Source organism: Haemaphysalis longicornis, unplaced genomic scaffold, assembly GCF_048455015.1.
Source record: "Haemaphysalis longicornis isolate Haplotype H1 unplaced genomic scaffold, Haemaphysalis longicornis Haplotype H1 scaffold_7, whole genome shotgun sequence".
Classification (NCBI taxonomy): Eukaryota; Metazoa; Arthropoda; class Arachnida; order Ixodida; family Ixodidae; genus Haemaphysalis; species Haemaphysalis longicornis.
Window position 1 is genome coordinate 108,789,792 of NW_027526422.1, and position 25,869 is coordinate 108,815,660.

The 25,869-nt window shown below is 47.1% G+C and overlaps 1 protein-coding gene across 1 annotated transcript; it reads left to right on the top strand.

The window, feature by feature from the left end:
- Positions 1-19,311: 19,311 nt before the first annotated feature.
- Positions 19,312-22,767, top strand: LOC144146803 (uncharacterized). Its single transcript, XM_077678736.1, has one exon. It carries the CDS (start codon positions 19,369-19,371, stop codon positions 20,809-20,811), a length of 1,443 nt encoding a protein of 480 aa, XP_077534862.1. The 5' UTR covers positions 19,312-19,368; the 3' UTR covers positions 20,812-22,767.
- Positions 22,768-25,869: the final 3,102 nt, after the last annotated feature.

Sequence of the window (25,869 nt, forward strand, 5' to 3'; positions counted from 1 at the left end):
TGTTCCCTGTAGTGCACTGTTTCCTGGTCTCGCGGCGGCTTGCGTGGCACATATCGGCATATTTTTGTGCTTAATCGATCACACAGCCTCCCCGGGCAGCAAAGGACTGTTCGGCCTAACTCAATCCGATGTACTTTGGCCAGCGATTTTCTATCCGGCTTTTTTCCGGCAGACGTGTTCGGCCCGTGTCCAAATGTGGGCCTTTTGGCTGTATACGGCCGTACACCCATGGCTATACAACGGTCAGTCCCCGTCGGCCAGTCGACCGGCTTACGTTCATACGGCCAGACTCCAGCCGTAGGGGTATGGCCATTCGAAAGCCAGCCGTGTGCGGCCGAAGTAGAGCCACCGGAGGTCAGCCGGCATTCGGTCGTCGGACTCCAGCCGGGCTACCACTGCAGGTAGTTCGGCCATGCTATGATCATTCTAGTTGAGCCACAGTACGTTAGTTGTACTGAGGACGCTGGACGACCACTGCACGCTGCGCAAGCAGATGACTCAGTCCCACTGTGAAGCAGCACAAACTGACCATCTTGGGTCCACTGCACCCACATCACAGCGATCTCCACTACAACACCAGCCATCCAGCCTTCAGCGCAGCCCTGCTTATCGATCAGCCTCACCTGACAGTGAAATTCGTTTATTAAACACTCCTCACAACTTGTCGTTCCTGTAATTGCGGTGCCTCTTTGCAGAAAATATTCATTTCTTAGAAATGGCTGGAATTTTGGTATTGTCCAGGTCCTCATATCTTCTGTGTGGCGGCCGAGCTGTAATAAAAAGATTTGGAGAATGGCGGCAGGCGCCTACTTTAGTGGGTGGAATTTCACAAAGATGAATAGGAGTCAACGGCCCCGTGATATTATTGAGCCACACGAGATCACACGTGACGGTGATAATTGTGTGAGCATGCCCTCCCTTACGCTCACCGAGAAAGAAGTCTATCTTTTAAGCCAAGGTGATGCTTTTAATGACTGAATAGTCTGAACACATTCCCCAGCACTGTCGTGTGGAAGATTGTGTTAGGTGACGTGATTATTTTGTGTATGTATGAAACACGTTTTTTCCTAATAAAGTTAGTAGCAAGTTTGCGCATTGTCTCGTCCTCTTTCTTCGTCTTCGTGTAGTTCGCGCATTGAACGTTTAAGTATGATATACCAACTCGACCAAACCAATACCTTGTTAGTAAGCTTAGTAATTTTGCGAATTGCGAAAAAGGTGAGAGAACTTTTATAATCGCTATTGGTGAGAACCTGTTGATCGTTTCTCCTTTTGTTATACTTGTTAAAACACAACCGAATCGATGTTCACCAATTTAAAAAAACGCTGTCCCATTTGTGGCAAGCAGTACACAAAAGCTAGCTTTCTCTTGAGGCCGGATGTCTATGTGTTCTCTACCTTTTGTTTTCCCGCCCTGCAAACCGATCCTTAACGCATTGTTGCCGTACGACCATTTAATTCCGTCTGGTATGGGTTACCCAGGAGGTGGTGTCGAACAAGTTAATCAAGCCGTGCGAAGGAAGAGCGTAATGGGTACGAAGCATGCCTGAACAGGCTAAAAGCAGCTGTTGCTAAAGCGGGATACAAATTCGTCCTTTCAACGCGCTCGCCGGTTCGAGCAGGCAGCGGCGCGCGTGGAATGCTGGGCAATAGCGCCGTTTCGCCACGCCATCTGCACTGTGCTCCGGGAGTGAAAACGGCCCCCTCCCTCCACATCCGCGTTCGGAGTTTGTTGCCCCGCACGCCACGCAAGAATCGTTGGCTGGTAGAGTTAGAAAGCTTTGCTTTAAAACGCGTCGCATCGCTCGGCTCCCTAACGGCTTTTTCTTCACCGAAGGAAAAACCGGACGTACACCGGCCGGTATTCATTGAAACACCAGTTCCCGGAAGTGCATGGTTTCCCGGCGCCCAGACGCGTGCCGTTGTTCTGCTGTACACCGCTTACCAAATGATGGATAACCTGAGACCTTACGTCGGCTGGCATCCGGATGAACACCGGTTGCTAAATATGCTGCGGCCGTTCGCTTCCCGTGATTTCGCCGACGACCACTAACGTAATGAAGAACGTACATTCTGGGGCCGTACGTCGGCCGGTCTTTAATGACATCGCCAGAAAAAGTTACATTGGCGCGGTGGTGCCAGGTTTCGAGCTCACGATCACTCTGGCCGCAACGCGAGGTGTGTAAAGTCACGCCCGGGAGGTGGTACTAATGCTCCTTATGTCCTTCGCTCTAACTCTCTCCATTTAAGGTCTCTAAAATTACTAAGGTAGCGCCAACTGCTCCCTCCTTCTCCGCTGCCCTCCTCTTTTTTCTCTCCTCTCACCCGCGGCGCCGCGGTCCCTTTAACTCCGCGGCCGGGCCGCCATTTTTGTTGGCTTCCTCGGAGCAGACGCCCTCGCAACGCTTTGGGCCGCTCGCTGCAGTTTTGGTGCATTTTGCTCTTGTGTTCGCACCGCAATCGCTCTTTCGAAGCATTAATAGTATATCTAGAGCCCCGTTTGACCAACAGGCATTAAGTGAGGCTGTTTTGTCGTATATTTTTGTCTAGAAGGGGATATTTGCGGGGTGGATGCCGCGGGCGCATACGGACAGCGCGGTGTTTGTTACGTGTGCGGCATGCTCAGGATAGTTCGTGAACGCGAAAGGGTCGAACGTGGACGTTTCAAACTGCTCTGTTACATAGTAATTCTAGAGCCCCGTATTACCAACACGCCCCAACTGAGGCTGTTTTGTTGTATATTTTTGTGTAGAAAGGGATATTTGCGGGATGGATGCCGTTGGCGCATACGGACAGCGCGGTGTTTCTTTACGTGTGCGGCATGCTCAGGATAGTTCGTGAACGCGAAAGGATCGAACGTGGACGTTTCAAATTGCTCTGTTACAGCAATTCCGTGCTTGCATTTGCGTGATTAAGTTGTGGTCGTGCAAGCGCTGCACAGAGGGCTTGCGCATGGTTCGCGGTGACCTTGATTCGCGGCAGTTCGAGCGGTGCGCTGGCTTTTTTGCGTTCGCGTTTTTTGCGTTAGTTGTAGATCATTAGGCAGCGCTCAGTATGCGTCCCGCATTAGCTGCTGACATTCATGCCACTTTTATTCCGTGCACTTTCCGGCGCTTTGACGCTGTTGCAAAATATATGTCACCTTCACGTCGTTATAGGCTGCTGTCAGGGTCAAAGTTCTCGCGTCTCCTCGTTGGCCTCGCCCATGCATGACGGCTGTACTTTTGACAGTTCGTCCGTGGCATAGCAATGTTCGTGCGATTGGCGTTCACAGTTACTTCGAGTAAGGCCCTGTTGGGCATATCTGGAAAAGGCTGGCACAAAGAACGCGCAGTTAAAGAATGCGCTCAGCTTACAATTAGCTGAAGTACCCAGTTCTATAATAACTACCGTATTCCAAGGCCAGAAGCGCGCTAACAAGCGCAACTGGGAATCCTTTTTATGCTGTACAACTAACATTGATTCATGTGTGGGCTTTGATAAATTACAGCTTGCTACAGCCGAGCTGGCAGCGACTGCACTGACCTTATTCGAGCAGCCGAAGGTAAAAGAACTCGGCATCGCGAAGCTACATAAAGTAACGCCGACGCGACACTTGTTTGAAACGAGCAGCTGACTCTTCGGTTGTTATCGGTTGTTATACGCTGGCGGCTTCGATAAGGCCTGCTCCGAGGCAGCTGAGCCTAAAATGGCGAATTTATAGCGCTTTTCATTGGGCGAACAGGAGCACTTCTAACTGCACCCAAAGTGCTCTCGCGAGTTCTGGCGTCTTCCAGTGGTCGGGCAGGAGCAGGGGCGTTGTGTTTCATTGGTCGATGAGGAGCACTTTTTTGGCGCCGAGAGCAGCCGAGAGCAGTTCTCGGTGCTCTGTCGCCAGCGGCGGAGTAACAGGGAACGCCGAGGAAGTCACATGACCTCTTTTGCGTCACTTCTGGTTTTATCCCCGGGTGGCGGAGGAAAAATGGCGGAATCCAGCAGCCGTGGTAGTTGCTCAGTGCGTACGGCAGCAGCTAAGCGTGGCCGTATGGACAAGGAATTGCTGCTACTTTTAGATGATGAAAGCACCGCAGATTCAAGCGCAAGCTCATCATCGGAACTCCACATCATCATCCTGTGAGAACACCTGGACTCTTACGTGACCCACGGAACACTCCATGTAGCCTTCTTTTTTACCTCTTCTTTTTTCCCCTCTCTCTCGCCCTATTTTCTTTAGGGCCTTTACCTCCTCCACCCCATCCCCGCAGAGTAGCATGTAGGCGAATACATGCCTGCAGACCTCTCTGCTTTCTTCTAATAAAGAGCTTTCTCTCTCTCTCTTCTCATCGGATAGGAGCAGCAGCAGCGACGACGACGATTTGACGTTGCATGAGTTTATGTTCGAGCACCTGTTCACCCCGCCGAAGCAGCGACCGAAGGTAGAGTCGTATCTGGAAAAGACGGTGGACGCTGTTATCGTTCGCAGCTTATTTCTGGGAGACACGATAGTGACCCCTTTATCATGAACATGAACATCCGCTCGGCTTCTTCATTCGTCGCCATGCAGAAGGCAGAGACAAAACCACCGGCAAGTATCTGGCAAAACTGGCGAGGAATAACTGCGTGCGGACATCGCGAGCGCGCGAAATGGCGAAATGCTCCGGGAAGCGAGCGCGAGAAACGTTTGGTCACTTGACTCTTGACATCTCGCCCTCCGCCTCTTTTCACAGCTCTCGGACACGGTGTAAGAATATTTGCTCCCAGAGCAGCGCGAATGTTTCATTCGCGGAACGAAAGCACACGTCCCCGTTACTCCCGTGTGCTGCTCTGGCTGCTCGCTCCACTTGCTACTGTTCGCCCAATGGAATTCGCCATTAAATGGACAGTGGCGACAAAGAGAAGAAAAACAAACAACGCGGGAACGAGGTACTACGTCACTGGCCGTTGGCCAATGGCGCGCGGCGTTCGCCGGCGAAAAAGAAAATGGCAAAAAACGAAGGAGGAAAGGAGCGCGGGCGAGGGCGAAAGGCGGCGAGATCTAAAGATGGCGCTACCTTAGTAATTTCAGGGACCTTATCTCCATTCAGGTGGTGCTACCCTCTAGGGGAGGAGAAGCGATGTAGTGCGTCATGATGGTAATGAGCGCCCATAGGAGGCGCCTCGATAGGGCTGCGTATAGCAGCGTGAGCTGCCGTGTTTATCCGTCCACCGCCTACGCTGCGGGTTGGATGGTGCACGGTGAAGTAATAACGGATTGCGAGCGCTGGGGGTTTCAATCGGATTTACGCAATGCTCCGGCGCGTGTAACCAGTGTCTAATGGTGATGCGTTTAACGGTGCCATACAAACGAAACATAAATAGCCATGTGCAAGTTCATATCGATGCAAAATAAACATTCAAATGCTCTTGTGAAGGCAGATTTCACTTCCGTGTTTTACCGAGTCTTGTGAAAGGAGAAAAGGAGGGATCAACAACATTTTCTCTTAACATCGACCGCGGAAAGCAAACCGAATATCTGGCAGCCGGGTACCGGCTGTTGTGTGTCTGAAGACGGGCGTTCGGAGGAATACCGAGGTGCTGGTGGCCGAATGTTGGGTGTTCAACGGTTTACCAGTGGCTGCAAGAACCTTGATGCCGGCTGGTCACGCCAGAAAGCGGCCATAGACGGGGCGGTCTTGGGACACAATTTCTCTGCTGCCTGGGTCACTCCCTTTGCTCCGCTTTTCACGGCACTTGCCAATGGCTACAGGAAATGGTTAGAAAGACTGAGGTCACCCAGAACACTATACCTGCCCCTTAACACAGAGATCAACGCATTAAAGGCTTCCGCCTGGAGGCAGATGCTTACCAATAAATGAGTTGTTTTTCCGAAATCAGTCAAATGCGCACACACATTGGAACTAAGTCAGATAAAGCTATAGGGACAAGAAAAACTAGGCAACTTACCCCAAGAAAAGAGGTTGCAAAGCAATATGTCGGGTAACTTCCGGCGAACTTGTACACGGATCGTATTCTGCATCGAAAAAATTCCCCGCATTTCCCCGAGGGGAAGAATGTGAAAGTGCGAATGCACGAGTTGAATTTGCGCGGTTCGGTAATGTTCGCGAAAGAGAGATCACACACACACACACAACTACAAAGAAAGAAAGATGCATTTATTCACAGATACCTATTTGTGTTATCGTTGTACTTGATTGCTAGAGCGGATCTCAGCTTTGAAATTTCGTGTCAGTACTCCTTTAAGCAGGTGCATTAGCCCTTCTCACGCCCGATTCTTGGCCAATCCCTCACGTGGGTATGTGCCATGTCAGCGGCCAGGCTGCGCGCGCCCATCTCCACGTGCGCGGACATCGCCGGTGGACGCAGGTTCAGGGTGGCTTAAGAAGTGCATTCGCACTTAAAATCAGTGAGATCTTGTAGTGGCACGAATCATAATTAGCGAAATCGATTTTTACTATGGAAGTGGCTGTTTCGAGTGACTGACCGGAGTATTTCATGGGTGTTCTCCGTAGTGTTTTCTTGTTTTTTGAAGCTGGTTTATAATGGATCCTGACGGCAATAGGTGGGTCGGCAAAACATCTGTCCTCAGACGTCGACGACGAAGTGAATAGAAAAAGAAGTGAACAAAACAAAAGTGATAGTTGTGAAAGAATCATTTCATCACGTCTCCCCCGTCCTCACGAAGGGACTCTGGTTAATTTTGTTTTAACACCACAGCTGCTTAAGCTTTTAGTTCCGCTGTTCCGAGTTACCAGAAACCGAGCGCACGTGAGCGCGCGCCTCGTGAGGAGCTCTGTGCGTCGGCCAGCTCGACGTTCGAGAGCACTATGTCCAGCGTTCGTGGAGTGATCTCTCGCGTGCTGTTCTCGTGAAAGCCTACTGGCAAAATGATCCGGGCGTGCCAGTCCCGAAAACGTTCAGTGCAAGTTCGAAAATACATGGCGGTGCAGCAGCCGGGTCTCCGAATATTACGGAGGGGTCGCCGTCTCCGCTGTTTCTCCAGCCTTGAAGCACTTGTGCAAGCTGTGCCAGTTTTCGTTTTATTCCTATATTCTTCATGTTATTACTTAACTCAATAGCCGTAGCTCAGAATCGCTGGCCAATTCCCTTCCCCACGGGAGTAGGAACCACTTTATTGAGGTGAAGAAGAAGATAGGACCGCCCTCCTTGTGAAGCGTTGTGGAAATTCATGGCAACAAAATAAAGACCTTGCTTGCTTCTTGAGTGTCTTCAGGCGGGCCCAAGAAAGTGATCGTGCCGAGGAATTCGAAGAGAGCTGCATATACTGCCATCAAGACTCGCCTCACATGAACGAATGTACGCATGTACGCACGGCTTCATAACCAATTCAGTTTCAAGGGAATATTTGGTGAAACTCGTTCATTCAACTTATCTGCCCTGCCACGGGACATTGCGGAATGATCTTCCAAACGCCATCGCCTGCTTATCGAACCGTGATGCATTTCATTAGCGGCTCACCAGTCATTTTGCCTAAAGCTTACTCGCAGATCGTAATCTTGTTGTTATATTGTCAAACTTATTTTTGTTTTCTTTGTTTAACATCGATATTATAGCCTACTTTAAGTGCAATAACACTTTCTCCTAATTGCATAATGAGGTTGTCATATAATAATCTTTTATGCTATCGGCCATGCTTCTGCTTTACGTTTCCACCAAACCTGATACCAAGATGTTTATAATACCCCCCATTATCCAATTCATGATGCTTCGTTGTTTTTATTTTTCACCCTAATGGAATTTCAATGCACTGCGCTGTGTATTTTTGTTTTATTTTGTTCCCCCCTCACGGACTGCTCTTCCGAGCCTGTGAGGCCCGTGGAATAAAGACATAAATAAAGCAGAGTTCAGTGTTTTCGAAACCCTGTTGAATATGTTTAAAGGGTTTTCGGCTAAAAACCCTGGCGCCTTTCTTAAAAGCCAATTTTGAATAAAGTCTCAGATTAATTTGGCATCAACTTTACTGTTTCAATTTAATACGAGCGAAATTCAGATTGTCATCCTAATATTGGTGTATTCCTCTGCATAAGTTTTAATTACTTGTGGCCATAAAGCTCCCTTAGCTAACATGTGAAAAACATAATATAAAGCTTTCAGGGCGTTGCATTTAATGCCTTTTTTCTGAAATTCTCTTTCGCTGGATTTTACTAATAAAAAAAGCTTACTACATTCTAAAGAAATTACACCGTTTTCCCGTGGGAAAACCTTATGAGGATGCGAAGCATCATGGGGGTTCCATGTAGTTCTATTGTGCTAACGTTACGTTGAGTGATCTGGTGTTTAGTAGCGCTAGAGGGAATCCCGCGTCCAGGTCTACACCGGTGGCAAAGGCGCGAGTACTGTTGTGTTACGGTGAGTAGGCGGTGGTTCTCTAGGCGACGAAACTCGTCCATCAGGTTCTTGTCGATGTTGTCGTCTCTATGGTAGAATCGGCAGTCTCCGTCAGCGTTGGTGAGGTAAAGGTTATTGACGTTGGTGCACCGGCTGAGAGCGACGTACACGCCCTCCTCTTCGTAGCTTTGTCTTATTCTCCTGCTTCTTCAGCGGTTCTCCTACGGGAAGATGACGACGGTGGTTGAACGCGAAGCTACCTCGTGATGGATTGTTTGGTTGGCCAATCCCTAGGGGCATCCTGCCACAATCATCACCAGAGGCGCTGCGGACGGGGCACTGACTCGCGACATCGCCCCCGAGGAAGAGATGCTTCGCATCTAAAATTAGACCGAATGTCTAAAACATTTATAATGCTAAGGGAACAAAAAAATCCCGGCCCATATTCACTAAAGTGAAACCTGTGGAGGGGCGAAGCATGCAGTGTATAAGTGTACTGGCGTTTTTGGCCACGGGGATTGAACCGTTGGGGGGTAGAGTCATTGCGCTTTGCTGTAAACGTCTCGTGTGTGTGAAGCACCAAGCGTTGTATCGCGAGGCGTTGAAAAACGAGTGGCCCGATGTGTTATTTTAGTACGCGTTTTTGCTTATGGAGATGAACATTCAAGTGCGAGGTGTTGGAAAATGGGTGTCGTGGTGTATTAGTACCGTGACTATATGCTACGACGACGATATGAGAGGACGACATCACCAGCCTCTAAAGTGATTCGCCTCTAAAAGTATAAACTCGTTGCTGCAGCATGCGATTCAGTCAAAGGGCGAAACACTTTCATTGGAGCAAAGATGTTAAAGTGCATTCAGTTAGAAAAACGCAAATGTTATAATTGGTGGCTGTTTCGAAGCTAGAATGCAGCGCATTCCAGGCGTGTTTGTTTTCCTAAAAAATTATGAAAGGAGTGGTTTTTTCAAACGTATTCTAGAAGTTTAAGGCAATGTTTCTTTTGCGTTTAACGCTTGCGCTTAACTTGGGAGGGACTATTTTGGATGAAATACGCATGTAAACGTGGCGCTGGTAGTAGGGGTAGAAAGATCACGTGGTTGCAAAAGAGCAGTGGCTGGCTTGGAATGCCGGCAGCGATTATAAAGGAAACGAAGCAGCTTTGGCTGTCAACTTCTCAGCGCGATGACATTTTTGGTTGTAGTGCTCTACGCCACATACGCATATTAGAGGAGAATAACAAGAATAGGCTTTATGAAAGCTAGAAATATTTTTCCTGGTGTCGAATAGCGAAGGATTCCTTCAGGAGAAAACCCATTGACTCAGACCTATCTTATACCCGTGCCACACGAGAGTTTTGAAGGCCTTTGAGTCGAATGCCCTTTGACTCAAATGAGATGTTTGAGGTGCTACACGCCATTTTTCAAAGGCCTTTGGTTGAAATGCCATATGAGTCAAAAGAGCACCACCAACGACCTTTGAGGATCTCAAAGGCCTTTGAAACGCGAACGGCCGTACTCTCGGGAGCAGTTTCTGCATGCCATAATTACAAAAATTACGCCCACCTCCCCTCGCGGGAACCGTGTGTAGATGCGACACATCGTGGGTTTCCCTCAGCGTTTCCGTTGGGTTGATTCTCCCATCGCGTGAAACGTGCCATGAACGCGTACGATGCATTTCCGTCTACTACGGGGTTCCCGCATCCAATGCACGTCGCTTTGCAGCCTCATCGTCGGTGGTGCTAGCAGTTCTGTTATTGGGCTGGCCGGTGCTTGTTGCGGTTGCGCCGACCATCGCGATAGCAGGCTTGTTAGTCTCCATTCAAAGCAGCGTTGGACATCGGAGCACCGGCGTTGGAACGACGTAGCGGAGCGGCGCAGGTACCGCGTTGTATACCGCCGCATAACGGTGAGGGGAATGAGAGAGTGCAGCGCATGCGCATGCGTTAACCGAGCGCTAGCGCGCGACGACGCACAGCTGGCATTGCGAGGAGCGAGCGCTAACCCACAGATAACGCTGCGGTGGGAGCAGCGGAGAGCGCATGCGCAGCTCGCGCGGACAACGACGACGCCGGATGGATGGAGGGATGCAGGCATGCATAGACAAGGCGGGTGAATGAGATGCGTCGCATCTAAAAATAATTATTTACGAGTAATAATCGAGGTTTAAAGTGTACAATCTTCATAATTTCTCACTTATTTGTTTCCTATCACTCGCTCTCTACGATCACAAGGTAACTCGGTACTCTCAACACCGGCGCTGCGAAAAAAACACTGGATGTCAGCGTATGTTTTCTGCGCTATTGCAGATTGTTATTAATTCGATCGCTAATGACTGTTCTTTTTTTGGCTAATTTTAATTCTAAAATAAATTTTTGTCAACTACGAAACAGAGCAGCAGCGGCGACACCAAAACATGGCGGGCGAACGCGGATACTTTCAACTGCCCTTAAGAATTGTCGTGTAGATCGGCGAAACTCCTTCCAGTTCGAATGGCATTTGAAATTTCGAAGGTCATTCGACTGAAATGTCCTTTCAAAAGCTCGTGTAGCACAGGTGGAAGTAACGTACTCGAGACGCCGAGGTGAATTTAGGTTGCACGTGTATAAGCACGCGTGCTTGTTCAATGCCCACGCATACACGACGGGCGCATTGTCTTCTAAGCGTCCAAAAAATTAAGGGGCCTTTACAAGGAAGTTAACTAGGAAGGGCATGACGACACTACCGAACCGAGCTGTGGAGCAAATCACGTGCAGCAGCTTCTGAAATGTGGATAAGGTGTTGTTTACAAAATCCCCTTCTTGGTGGCAAATCATACATCGGCCAGACTGGTCGCTGCCTCAATTAAGGGCTACGGGAACACAAGTACGCGTGCTCGTTGATAAATGCGCCGAGCAACTTGGCACAGCATTGTGCAAGGTCTGAATGCATGCTGAAGTACCATAAAATGTCTGTGCTCCTGAGGTCAAGGCTCAGGATGCAGCGCGAGATATGGGAAAGCTACTGGATGGTGTCTGAAAAAGAAGGAAAATATGTGAACGCACCATCTATACCCTTTTTAAAAAGAGAAACGGACTTGTTGTCGCACTTAGAACTGAGCATGCGCTCCATGTAACACCATGTACAGTTGTAATAACATAAGTTCAAACGTTTTGTACCTTTTTTCATACAAGCACGTGCATATATATGTTCAATCTGCGTTAATAATCAGTTGTTAGTTTGCGCTTTTTCCTGTTTTGTAGTCTTTCACGTCCTTACATACTAGTCAAAGTTTGAGCGCTCTCCACCCAAGCTGTGCAGCACGAACTAGCCCCTACAGACGCTCTGTTTACGTTAATACAAATATGTCTTCGAAAAACAAACAAGCACTCGTGGCATGTATCTTCAAACTTTTTGATGTTAACAGATGCTTCAGCTTTTAAAAAAATGCTTCTTCTCTTTCCAATCATTAAAAACATTTTATAGCGAAGCTGATAGCCCCAATTTGGTCGGAACATTTTATTTCGTAAACAATAGCCAGGCAGGACCCAGCGGTTCTCGCATAAGACGCTGAGTACATGCGTCAGGCTAATCAGGCGTACAGTATAGAGATCAGTATTGGTTTAAAAACCATAAATCAAACACCGAAGCCGCATTATGGATGGTAAGGCACCTGTGAACAATGGGACCCACCCAACTGGTGTTCCCGTCAAAGATTGTGTTTGCAGAATATGTTTGAAGGATAAGGAAGGACTATTGTCCCTAAATAGTGCAGTTCTCGCACAAGACGGCGAGCGCATGCGTCAGGCTGGGCAGGACACACCGTTTGCCACCAGAGAAGCCGAGCACAGGCGACAAGCCCGCCGAAAAGATGAGAAACATTTCACACCCTCCCCCATCAGCATTTGTAGTGGTTTACAACAGCTTCGCTAGGCGTACGCTATCGCAGGGCGCGATGGCGACCATTTTTAAATGAGCCAGAAACCATGCGACATATTGTAACGGAGTGCAAAAGTATCCGTCCAGTCCTCAGTGATGGAGCCATCCAGCTTGCGGAAGTCCTTGGCTTTAAGGTTAGCGGAAAAGTGAATTGGACAGCAGTAGAGGTTAGTAAAAGAAGCTTAGAATGTTGGCGGGAAAAGAGCAGAGAACAATCTGGGAAGACATGCGAACAAAGAAGTCAGACTAGCACAAACATTTCGTAAAAGTATCTTGTTTTTATTTTGACATAATCTTTTTAATTAGTGTGTATTTTTTTCGCGAGGTGATTGTAGAATGGCGTTGCGACTAAGGCCGCTGTGAAACACCACCCCGTTATAAAGGGGAAGCCACTAAGCATCATCATCATCATCATCATCACCATCATAATCAAAATTCGCTTTAAACGTGATTCGTTAGGATGTAACAGTGATGCGTCTTGTTTTTAAACTATTATATCGCTTGGCATTGGTTGTTTTATGCAGTTTTATATTTGATGGCGATGTTTACTGCTGTACGTTGATATTGCCGCTGTTCTTGTTGTGTACTTTTATGTCCTATTGTGTGTTACAATTGTGTTTACATTGTGTTATGTTCTCGCGTATGTATTTTGAAATTGTATTTTTGATGTGTTTTGCCTACGTCGCCCCGCTATGAAATGCCCGCTAAGGCACTTAGGGTACCTATAATAGTGCCATTATTTTTCATCAAGAAGATGAGGAAGGCAGGAAGAAAAAGCTGATCAGCACTGAAAAACCTAGAACTTGAGCGATGCTGATACGCAGTGTGACAAGCTCCGGCTCCCCAAAGTACACTTTGGCAAGTATACACCAAGCTGTGGGGCACACAATAGAAACAAAAAAGACATTGGTACATCGATAAAACAAAACAGCCTCATCAGCAGGGTAAATAAACAGCAAAAAAAGAAAAACAGCATTATCTGCAACAATACAGCAAGTTTTTGTTTAATATAATTAATAAGAACCCAAGTCAGCAACTAAGATTACTAAAAAAATGAACCATGGTAACAACGGAATCAAGTGTTGATTTTCCACAGGCGACAACAAAGTGACATGCATTTGGTTTTGAAGAGACAAAGTAATTATGATTGCAGGTCAACACAGATGGTATCAAGACGTATCAGAAAATGATTGAAGGTTAATCTGTGAAGGCTAATAAAACAAAAACAAGTTCTAGAAATTAGAGAAAAAGGTACGCAGTTCTTTTGTGGAGAATCCTCCCGGTGCAATCTTTTTGCTGCTGCATATGTTTGATAACTACGCAAGTTTGTGCTTAACGTTTGTGTCCCGTAATTTGTTCGACATATTGTTACTTTAGAAATAAATAAAATAAATTGAGAGTTAAGATTAGCATAAACTTATTCAAAGAAAAATATTCCATCAGTCGTCTTAGAAACACTAAAGCACGTGTTATCAGCCTGGAATTCTACCAGGGATAAAAAAAGAGAATAGTGCTGTTGTTTGAGTGTGTGCGTGCGCCAATGCACCTAAAATAAGGGCTGCTCCGCTGCTGCTAAGCTACGGGTGCGGAGGGCGCTGGTTTCACTTTCCATTATGTCGCATGAACTGCACTGATTTCATCAGAAAGGTTGGTGTGAAAGCACGGTAGCCATTAGCAGTGGAGAACTGGTGCGCGAAGCAACCGTAAGGGAAGAAGCACTTGGTAGTTAATGCCAACAGTGACACAATTACAAAAAGATTGCACCGCCCAGGCGCTTTCCCGTGCCATGACTTTTAACAAAGTGCATATGACCAAATTCGAAAAGCCATGCTTCTTTGTCGGTTTTCAAACCAACCAAGGATAGAACGAGACAGGGCATTTAAAGGGAACCTGCAACACACACCCAGTACTTAGATTACGGGGTCGCAAAGTACTTCAGCAAAAAATTACTGCTTTATGCTGATCAGATAACTTGGAAACTCGCTCAAGGGATTGTACCCTCTTTTCCGGTACTGACGTTCTTTGATGGCCGGAATTACGTCACTGAGGCCATGTTGCGGCTGTTGGCCGCTTTTTCTTCAGTTGAAGCAATGAACGCTTTTCAATAGAAACTTTAAAATTAAAGCCACTAAAACAAAGCAGAAACGGAAGGCGTATCTGGTGCGACAAGCAAATCATGCAGTGCCGTTCCGTGCTGGCGATAACTGTTGCTTTCGCAGTGCTTAAAGACGCCAAGGAAAAAGTGAAAGCGTTTATCAAAAGTGTTGCAGGGTCCCTTTAAATGTAAAATAAAAACGCAAAAAAAACATACGCACTTCTTGGGAGTTTTGAAGACGAAAGCCATTACGTCCAATGGAGCACCGCGGAGTTATCCTTCAAGGTTTGCGGGGCGAATATTTGTATTTCCAGCGCTGCTGTGAGAATTCCGCAGGGCGTGTGTTTGTGGGCCGCAGAACACAGCTCTCATGCACACAAAGACAATCTTAGCAATAAACTCAATCTCAGAGCAGGTATTACATCGGATAATATTGGCAGTGAGCCCGACCACGGGAGGCGCTGTGAAGCGCGCCTCCGTTAAGTCGGCATAGGGATTCTCGCGTTTGTCGTCTGCTTCACTCGGGCTCAGTCTCCCGGCTGTCCCTTGTGCTTGGTAGACGTGTGGTGTTTGTCCGCAACAGATTTTGCGTGTGCGTAAGTTTTTATCGCAATAACAAACTGAAATTAGCATGCACTAGCTGCTCAAGGCGTGGTTTAAAGTATAGTTTTGAATACTACTACGGAAGAAACATTGCCGGTGTCGCCCCATTCTTTGCGAATCCGGTCCTGTGCGGAGCGCGAAGAGTCGGAGCTGGGCGTCAGGTTCTGTATTAGGCAATCTTTCAACCAAAGTGAACAGCCAGCTGATAGTAACCGACAATAGCGAAAATACAAGACCAAAACAAATTCCAGGCCATCTTGGCTGTTGGCTTTGGCAGAAGGCATTACGATTCCCGGTAATCATATGTATTGTAAAACAGTTTTTACAACCTTGCCGAGCACTCGAAAGTATTGTGTCACATCAATTCATGTTGTCATGGGATGAAATTATGCCGGCATGCACAATCGGCTGGAAAAACTGTAGGTTGAGTTCCAAATAACCTACTGTGTGCATAGGCGCGTGCTGGGTTTATAAAAGGCTTCTTACCAGTATGGACGTTTATTGAGCAAAACCAGTCACATCTACGGTAAAGATACAGTAACATTATGTTTGTTTAGATCTGGAGGGATGTTTCGGTAGAATTCCCACAGCCATATCTTTCCAATATTAAGATATGCGTTATAGGAAATCTGCACTCAAGATGAGGAGGCGTAGGAGTAGGAGAGGAGAAAAATTTAATCAAAAAGTAAAATCGAGCTAATTAGTGGCCGTGTATTCAGTCCAGTACAAGAGAGTAAGAGGAAATTCTTTGAATTCATAGAACGCAATCCAGAGTATACCAGGACTTTTGTTATTTTACGCCAGGAAGAGTTGGAAAACATTTAAGAGCTGTTTGGAAATATAGGTTTCGGTTCTTGTAATATATGCAATTATACTATTTATTGCGTTCGTTAGCGACTATATCAAGCCTTCAACGCCGTAATCACGTCATAATTGTTCGGTTAGAGATTCAGTTCGTTATGATAACGATGGTTACGATAGAAATTCCGAGCCCAAAAGTCGCCTTAGAGTACTCCGGACAACGTTGTCGAGGCGCGATCGCGGTGGAGCAGCACAAACCTTCTCATTATGTTTGCATGTGAATAAACAACGCACGCCGCTGATATGCACCTTTTTTCAGGCAGCCGTAACGAAAGCCAATTTGTAAAGGGAATGTATGCCTTACAGCCTGAAGAAAATACATACGCGATCTGTGTGCGCCTCTCAAACATCCACAAACCTACTAATAAGGTGTTTGTGACGGTGCACAAAAATTGAAGCGTTGGGCACAGAAAAAAACAAGAATCTGAAAGAAGTCAACAAAAACGAAATGAATAACTAGAAGGCAGCAGATTTATTTGCGGCTGTGCGATGCGCGTGTAAGGACCCGCTGCTTGGTACGCAGGTTTAGTCTGTTGAGTCTTTATAAGGGCATCTCAATATACTCTAGGGAAACCTACGCATTTTGAGTATTTATGGAGGAGTTCTAAACGCTGAACCTCGGTATTTAGCTAAAAAGGACGTGTTACACATGACCTTCTGGCCGATGCTCTGAAAAACGTTGTTCTCTCTCGCCTCGTGTGTTGCAAACTTCTGGGGGATTCAGCTTAAAATTTTTTTGATGTGGCAGATGCTGCCAAAAATAACTGAATTACTGGAAATACACTTTTAATGAACTAAAGCATCAAAGCGGGCGATTTCTAGGACATGCACTGCTGCCCCTCGCAAGCGGAGTGTAGCACACGACAGCGGCACGAGTCCCTAAGCCGACGTAAGAGTCAGGGGGCGCTACTCAAACATCTCACCGCCAATAGGCGCATGGTTTCTGCATCAAGACTTGACCAGTCAATTCACCGCTTTTCAGAAGGCTTTACAGTGCACAAACAAGCGGTGTGGATATGTAGGGCTCACCTTGTCAACGGGAAAGATTGCCATATTGCCAGTGCATGCGAACGCCTTGCAATTGCAGCTCCTCTCATCGCCTGCTCATTTGCGGCACCATTATATCCGTGGTATAATGAAGCGGAGCTCTAGTGTTAGCAGTCTCTAACGCGAAAATTCCGAAGGGAAAGGAAAAAAAAAGCACTTCTCGTGGCCGAAACTGAACCTGTGTCTATCGTCTTATGGAAGCCGGCGTCTAGCCGATTGTTCCATTTGGACATTGACGAAGCGGTTGAGAAAACTCAGACGGCAACCGAAGAATCCGTCGCAAGAAACCTTCGCGTTAAGCCATCATTGTCGTTTGACGGAGGAGTGTATCATTTTTTTTTCTGTTCTCGGCGACGCGATAAATGCATGGGAATGCACTGGGCCCCAGCTTGAGGCATAAGAACCGAAGACAATTTAACTGCACCTACTGCACCTAGTTATTGGGTGCATCGCTGGAAACAACCATTACGGCTGATGTGTTTCTCCGTTCCATCTTGGAGCTCGCTTGGTTTCTGCTTCTTAGTTCTGTAAATTGAGTCAGGCACCGTGGACTCGAACGAAAAGCTTTAATGCGCGGCGATGGGCGAAATTACTTGCCTGCCCCGTTTGCGCCCTATGTCTGTTGTGAAATGTGTGAGCCAGCGTAACGCACATGAACTGGTCAACGGGTCGTCCAACACAGCAGAGCCCAAAGATATAAACAGACGCTCACCTTGATTGAAGCTGCATTTTTCCCATTAAAAAACCCTACAAAAATGTCTTCTTGCAACCGAAACACCACCAGGTCCTCCTTAAATATTTTATCTAGGTATTGTTCCCAGATCCGTGATGAATATTTATTCCCGAACAAACGAACAGATACGGAACCGTCACGTCACTACAGCACGTTCAGTACTTGACTTGTTACCCAAACCTGGAAGTCAAAACACGCCAGCACGACTCCCGTATTCCTCTTCACTACACTCTTTCCAGCTCTTCGGATATTCTTCCATAAACCTTCTTGCGCATGGACTTCAGCCAAAACTCTGCGTCTTGTCGATCGTAATGCTCTACTCCTCATCCGGCTGACCTTCCTTACACTGAGACCCGACTTACTATTCTCAGTTTCATCGGATTTTGTAAGGGCCCTACGCACATTTTATCGACCGCATGAACTCACGTTAAGTATACAAAGTATTATCGATACCTCCCGTTTCTTATACTCATTGAATAGACACGTCGGGTCCTTTGCCAAGCCCTCAACTCGCAAAAGATTGTTACCCGGAACTAGCTATTCACCCCAGTCATGCGGCAGAAAAACGTTAAGCCGAGAAAAAATACTTAGGTACAGAGATCCACGCATACTCTTTTTTGAACGTCTGGATCCTACTTATCCCAGGCCTTTAACCGCTGGGGCAAGTTCTTCGGCGTAACATTCGTTTCGGCGTGGTGCATTCCCCAAGAATTAGTTAAACCTGGCGTGCAGATACCATGCCCCCTTCTCGGCCACCTGCCCGTTCCGTACACGTTCTGCTGCCTATAAACGAACTCTTCCCATGGGCCTGCCCTGCGCTGTAGAAACTCAGCGCAAATACCTCTTTCATGTTAACCCGCCACTGACTCTTACCGGACTAGAGTTACTTGATTTGGGGACATCCGAACGCGCTTTTCTTGGTTTTCGCCGCGTATGGATGTATTTTTATAAAGGAGGTTCAAAAATTATAATCGTTGCTGCACCAGGGGCATCATCATTATCAGTGCCCATCATCAGTTGGCGTCGCTCCCTGAGCTGCATTGTGTCCCATAGCCGCCAACAAAGCGTGGGACTCCCAGAGGCTCACCCCTCGCCATAAAGGTCTTTGTTCCGCGCTTCTGTATTTAAAAGTATACATTACATTCAGCTTTATAGCAGAATTTAAAATTGAACAAAGCTATAAAGTGCACTTCCGGCTTTCCACGTAGTGTTGACTAAAAAAATCGGTCCCTTCCGTCACTTATTGTGAACAAAGGTCGTGAGATGGAACGCTCCTCCGTCGCCTAGCATCCGGCCCTCCGTTACAGGCACCAAAACGAACGCCTGCGCCGACGCCGGCGATTCCACCTAATGGGCAATTTATGCTTTTGGCATAAACTGCGCGGGAAGCCCTCCTTAGCACGTAAGAACTGAGCAGTCAACAAAGTTGAATCCGGGCGCAAAGCGCAGAGAGAGTGGCAGCGTCAAATTTCAAATGTCGACATGAAAACCTAATGCCGAGCCGCGACATTAAATTTTCAACATTACTCGGCCACAGCGGGATACAAAACAAGACTTCTGCGAGTTAGCACACCACCGCAGAACGCTTAAAAATGACGTGTGTCACCTTTTATAGCACCAAGCGACAGAATCTCAGAAGTTGATGCCTTGCCCTTTTCTCAGTTCCATTTTCTCATTAGGTTCAGTATTTTTTTCTGGCTGAGATTTGTGCAAGTGGCTGCATGTAAGACGACCCGTGTTATTCGTTGCCTGCAACGTTTTTCGCTAAACAATCGCGCTTCAGACAAACATGATTCGACAACATCTTCAGAGTGCAAAAGCTAAGGCATCTTTTGGGTGTGCTTCCGCTGTAGCGCATAAAATTTTCCGTTTCACGCGTGTTTTAAAAGACAGAATTGGACGGAAGGTGTGTGTCTTGTTTGGAAGTGTGACTGCTTTGCTGCTCGTCTTTGTGGACTTTGGCGACGATCACACATGGCTCTTGTCTGAAGCTCTCATCGGTTCAAGTATCGTCAGGTCCAGCAGTGTAATTTCAAGCACTTTGGACCCAGTCACCGAACGGACCAATTCTTCCACCCGCTTTTTCAGTGAAGCCTATTCTGCTGCCCAAAGTTTCGCCAGGCAAACTCCTTCCAAGCTAGGTATTCCCAACACTCACTCCGCTAATCAAGCTTCTGCTGTGAAATTGGAAAGAACAAATTTTCGCGTGCCGACCACAAGAAAATTGGGTGACGTAAAGGGAAGCGTTCTCTATCATAATTCTGCAGCACCAAGTACTGAAGGACAACGTCTTGGGGTGCTTACTCCTGGAAACTTGGAATATATCAACTCGACGCTCGTGCCTTCATCAAGTAGCCCGCATACGACCAATTCCCCGCATATTCCTGCCAATCACGGCCCCCGGAAGCCATCTCCTGGTTGGAAAGTGACATCGGCCTGTGCCAATGGCCTTCGAGTTCTCTATTTTGTCCACACCGCGCCTGAGCACGTTGTGCGTCGTCGCTTTCTTCGCAAAACAATCGGCAGCCCCGGTATAGCAGCGTTCGTTAACTCATCGCTGGTGTTCTTTGTAGGAAATACGACTGACAAAAGGCTGCAAGAAAAGGTCGACGCTGAGGCTCTGGAGGAGGGTGACTTGGTGAAACTTGACTTCCTCGACACCTACCGGAACTTGACCCTAAAATTTATCAAAGCAACGAAATGGCTGATGGCAAGTGGCTGCCTTAAGCCGAAGAAACGCGTATTGGTGAAACTCGATGACGACGTAATAGTAAATGTGTTCCTGCTGGCCTCTTACGTCGAAGACATGTTAGCTATGGATGCTTTATTGTCTCCAAATATCTACTGCGCCGTTAAGAAAGTGCTGGAGCCAATACGCTACAGAAGCTCGAAGTGGTTTGTTTCGAAAGAGGAGTACTCGGCTGACAAATACCCCCCATATTGCGCTGGAGCCGCGTATATGATGCCGGCGTCGGTGTTGGTGTCTTTGGGACGGGCGGCCAGCCGCGTGCCATTTTTCTGGATAGACGATGTGTACGCCACTGGCTTGGTCGCAAGAGTGGCGAACGTAAGTCTCATCGACATCGCGCGTCATTACAGGATAAACCCTTCGAAGCACACGCTCGCAGTGGGCCACAACACGCTTTTCTTCCATTGGGGCCTAAGCCCGGTCTTGTTTAGTAGGTCTCATAAGTTATGGATGGGTGTGGTTAGTCAAAAATATAGGGTATAATAAAGGCAGCTCTAGTAGAGGTAAATTTCCACGCTCTTTGAACAAAACTATTGAATAGTTAAAATAGCAGTTCCCCATGGATACTGAGGTAATAACAAGATTCGTACGTCCACTCCAGCTTTCATTTTAATCTTAAGTTCCAAACGTTTAATTAATGAGTATCCTGATGCTGAATTGTTTTTAGTGCAAAAGCCTTGAATGCGTAATTGTTTAGTCGACGTTTAACGACCTTTTACTAAACCTGGTTGTTGAGGCCTGTCATAAAACAACGCCTAGCACGATTCTACAGCACGAGGTATTCAAACACGCTCTTAAATCGGCAGTAGCTAAAGCTGCCATCAACACAAGTACAGCTCGGCTGAAGCACCCAAGTAAAATGTTGCAGCTAAGCGAGCGAAATGAATTGGGGTGAATTACGGCAAATCACTATGATTTAGGGAGCATGTCTAAGGGATACAACTGCATGACCAAGTGATTTATCGGGGAAAGCCGTAAGAAAAGGGGGAAGTTTGGACTAGTTTGGTCGATTTCCTCACAATAATTGAACAGGTAAATGGCATGGGTAATTAGGTAGCATAAGTGAGAAAGTATGGGTGACAAAGAGAATTTGAGAAGACTAGCATACCAGGGTTGCGTGTAAAATAGTACCGACAAGATAGGAAGAAAAGTATGTCGGCAGTGTTCATGAATGTATGTACCCATTTAGCGGTGGACTCTTATTCCGGACCACACGAACGCGTGGCAAAAGCCACCGATGCGCACTCTGGAGGCCTGGCACCGGTCGTCAGGACATGCGCGGCACGCATGCGCCTTCTTTTGTACTCGCAGGCATGGTTACTTCCTCGCTTCCTGCCGCGGTGTTGCCATGGTCACTGAAGCACCACATAGCGATGCCTTTTTAGCATTTCTTTCCCCCCGATGGCGCATTTGCGGCCTAACGTGAACATTGATCCGTCTTTGGCGCAAATGCTTCTCGCGTCCTGATAGATACTTCGGCGGAATGTTTTGTGTGTTATTTTTCTGTTTTGTGCTTTATCGTTTGTACGCGATGAGACTAGGGGCTTGCGAACTGCGTCCCCGAATGAAGCGTGTATGAAGCACAATAACAGAGTGGCGCACAATCAACAACGAAATGCCAGCGAGTTGAATCGCGAACCTATATTGATCCTGTTCATACCGTATCTACTTTACCACTGAACTTATCTTTCAGCCAGCTTTGCGCAGCGGATAAAGTAGGCGCTTTGAAAGGTTCATAAAATATTTATCTCGGTTTTTCTGACTACTTTATTACTTAAAATGTATTCAAAGACATAATAATATAAGTTGTCCTTCCGCTCTGCACGTCGCCATTCTTCAAAATGGCACCTGAGGTTCCGATCGAAGAACGCCAAAAGATTATTCGCTACTTACCAGAAGGCGTTCCTGAAAGGAAAATTTGCTGGCTTACTAATAGGTCGAGGGATGCTGCTGGCCGAGCAATTCATACTTGCAAGGAAGAAGGCCTGCTTGCAGAAGCCCAGTGGAGCTGAAGGGCAAGTTTCACATCAGAAGAGGAGAACAAGCTCATTGTTGCTGCAGCGGTTGAAGCCCTGTTTCTCGGCGCCAAAAAAATTCGAGAGGCACCAAGTAGGGAGTAATCTTATGGTGAAAACTAACAAACAAACCCCCGGCGTTCTTCGGTGGGAACCCGAGGTGCCATTTTTACGAACGGTGACGTGCGGAGCACACAGACCGTTTATACAATTATGCCTTTGGATCAATTTTAAGAAAGGAAGTAGTCGGCAAAAGGAGATAATGTCTCTTATAAACCTTGAAAATGTAAGTGATACCTGAATTGCTCTGTACAATACCAAAATGGGCTTTCTGAAAAACGTGCTGTAAACATATCAATTTTTGTTAGCATCTGTATATATGTATGATCCTTCTTTCTCGCCCTCTCTTTTCCTCAGGATTAGAAGAACATACGCAGCCGAATAAAGCATTTGGAAGTTAGCGCTTGTCTCGCCTACTCTGTTTCTTCGTCCCTGTTTTTTGTTGCGCTTCAACTAATGCAACTTAATACCATTTCTTTACAATTTTTTCCTGGACATCAAAGCTGCCTTCGACTCGGTCTTTCACGCAGCAATCCTTGCCGCTCTTGAAGACCATGGTCTCGGAGGCAGAATATACTCATGGATAGCGGACTACCTTGATGGACGGCAGCTTTTTATGTCTACTCCAAGTGGCCCCACATCTTACTACGCTGTGGAAAAAGGTGTGCCACAAGATGCTGTATTAAGTCCACTGCTATTCAACCTAGCCCTTATTTCACTCAAGAGAGTCCTGCCCGTGGAGTGAAGATCACACTATATGCAGATGACATCTGTATCTGGTATGCCTCACGTTCTCGACGATCTACGCAGCAGCGCCTACAGAAAGCCCTCCATAACATCTCTAGCTACCTCGCAGCCCGTGGCCTTAGGCTGTCCCCAGATAAGAGTGTAGCCATGGCCTTCACACGAAAAAAGATGGATTGTTATCCTCTGATTCTAGGCGGCCGCGCACTCTCATATGCACGAGTTCAGAGATTTCTGGGAATTCTAATAGATCGCAACTTGACCTGGTCACCCGAGGTTAAACGGTTACGGTCCCGCATTTCTTCGGCCACTAAGGTTTTGAAATGTCTTGCGGGTTTGCGCTGGGGCAGCGATTGTCATTCCATGGTCATGCTGCACAACGGTTATGGGGATGGTGCGCTGAGGTACAGCCTCCCAGTCCTACAACGTATATCAGACACAAGCAAGAAGAGTCTTGAGGCAGCAAGGAACAACAATTTACGCATCTGTCTTGGGCTTCCGAAGGGATCTTCGAGCGTCGGAACCCTTGCGGAGGCACGTTGCTTGCCTTTTGACGTGATTAGAAAACAGGAGACTCTCCGTGTGCACCTGAGGCATCGGCTTCACTCAAGCAATCACTTTTTATGTCGCGTATCCTCAAGCTGCTCGAGCTCTGGATTCGCCCAAGCAATTGGGAGAATACTCCTGTTAATACCAAACCAGCCGAAACAAATAATGCCTCGAAATTTCCCTCCTTGGGAAGTTACTCCTTTACAGATTCAATGTCGCATCCCTGGAATTGGCCCCAAGAAGACAATGTCCCATACTGAAATACTACATATTGTGCTAGAATACATGTATAAAATGTATTCGGCTAGAACACACATATTTACGGATGGATCGTCATCCCCGCAAAGCTCTTCATCTGGAATGTACGTGCCACTTACGGGTGAAATGTTCTCATTTCGTCTGGAGCGACCAACATCATCTACAGCAGCTGAGCTATATGCCCTTAAAGAAGCGATTGTTTACGTCTTACGCCACCAGCCGCGTCAGTGGAGTATCTTTACAGACTCCAAGGCAGCTCTGCAAATTCTGTCAAGGAGGAGCAGGTCTTCCCCTCACCATACCGCAGCCGCCGATATCTCCTACCTTCACCACCTCGCTTGCATTGCTGGACACACTATAAAATGGCAATGGATACCTGGCCACAGTGGTATTATTGGAAACCAAAAAGCCGATGAAGCGGCCCGTATGGGCCTTAACCACCGCAAATACCGCACAGTGTACTTTACAAAAACAGACGCTTCCACCATGGCCCATCGCTTTGCAGTAAGTGAAAGAAACCGGCTATGGCGCAGCAACGAACCCAATAATGAAGTATTTTTTCACGCGATTGACCCTGCTTTGACATCAAAACTTCCTAGAGAGCTCCCTCGTAGGCTGGAGACATTATATCATCGCCTACGACTGAACTCGGCCTACACCAACAGTTACCTCTTTCGCCTCGGACTGACGACCAACCCGTACTGCGATAACTGTTCTTCCATAGAAACCATCGAACATATCTTATTAGAATGTGTGGCCTACTTGGCACCAAGATCCCGTTTTTTTGAAGATATTGAACGCCTAGATCAAGGGCCGGTAACTTTGAAGACCATCTTAGGACCATGGACTAGCCCATCGAAGCAGCGTCAGGCCCTAAAAAGTTTGTTTCCATATTTGGAGGACATTGGCCACATTTCAAAATTGTAAATTCTGTAACACAATCTAAAAAATAGTCTGCCAAGCCCGCCAAGCCACGCCAGTGTTTTTTTTGTTTGCTTCTTCGTTTTTTTTCTCTCTCTTTTTTTTTTCTTTTCTGCCCACCTCTCTTGAGGGCCTGTTCTCCCTACATCCCCGACCCCTAGCAGAGAAGCATGTAGGTGATCACAAACGCCGGCAAAACTCTCTGCTCTTTCAATAAAGACCATTCTCTCTCTCTCTCTTTACAATTTTTGCCAAATAGTGCATCTAGATACGTCCGACGCTCAGAGAAGCTTAGATTGAACGTCATTCTTACAGAAAAACAGAGGAGTGACATTTCCTGAGAAAACAACATAGGGCCATCAACATTTGAGTTTAGCGGCACGCGCACTTCGCATAAGGGCAGTTCACTCAGTAATACATTAGCCACAGCGGTCTAGAACGTCCCCTTGTAGTGCAGCATTCTTAGAAGATGGTCAAATGATTGCCCCGGTTTATCACCGAGCACTGTCGAGGTCCCTCCTTTTAACATTGTTAGCCCTCACTCACAGAGCCGTCACCTTCTCCGTCACGGCACCGTCACGTCAACAAAAAGCGACGTTGACGGAACGGAGAAGTGTTCAGACTGGATCTACACGGGAGCTTTCCGTCAGATTACAGGGTCGTCTGCCTAGTGATCAGTTTAGCCTAGAATTGAGCTTTTTTAATCCGAAAAGTAAATAAAATGGTTTGTGCTCACTTTTCGCTAAATTTAGCCGTAAAAATTTGTTTTCTGATTAGCTGGTTTAGCGCGGGGCATGGTCCTGTCACGTTGACGTTACGGAAACGTAAAGCTCGGCCTCCCGTCACCGTCCCACCATTTTCGGCGAGAAATCGGTCGAAAAACGGCACCCATGACGAAAGACGGTGACGGAACGGTGACGTGACGGGGTGAAAAACGGCTGTGGGAATGAGGGCTTATAGTGCCTTCAGCCCGCCACGAATTTTCAGCCCGCCA

Bases quoted from the DNA above. Each gene is read 5' to 3' on its own strand.
- LOC144146803 (XM_077678736.1), top strand. From the start codon at position 19,369: ATGATTCGACAACATCTTCAGAGTGCAAAAGCTAAGGCATCTTTTGGG.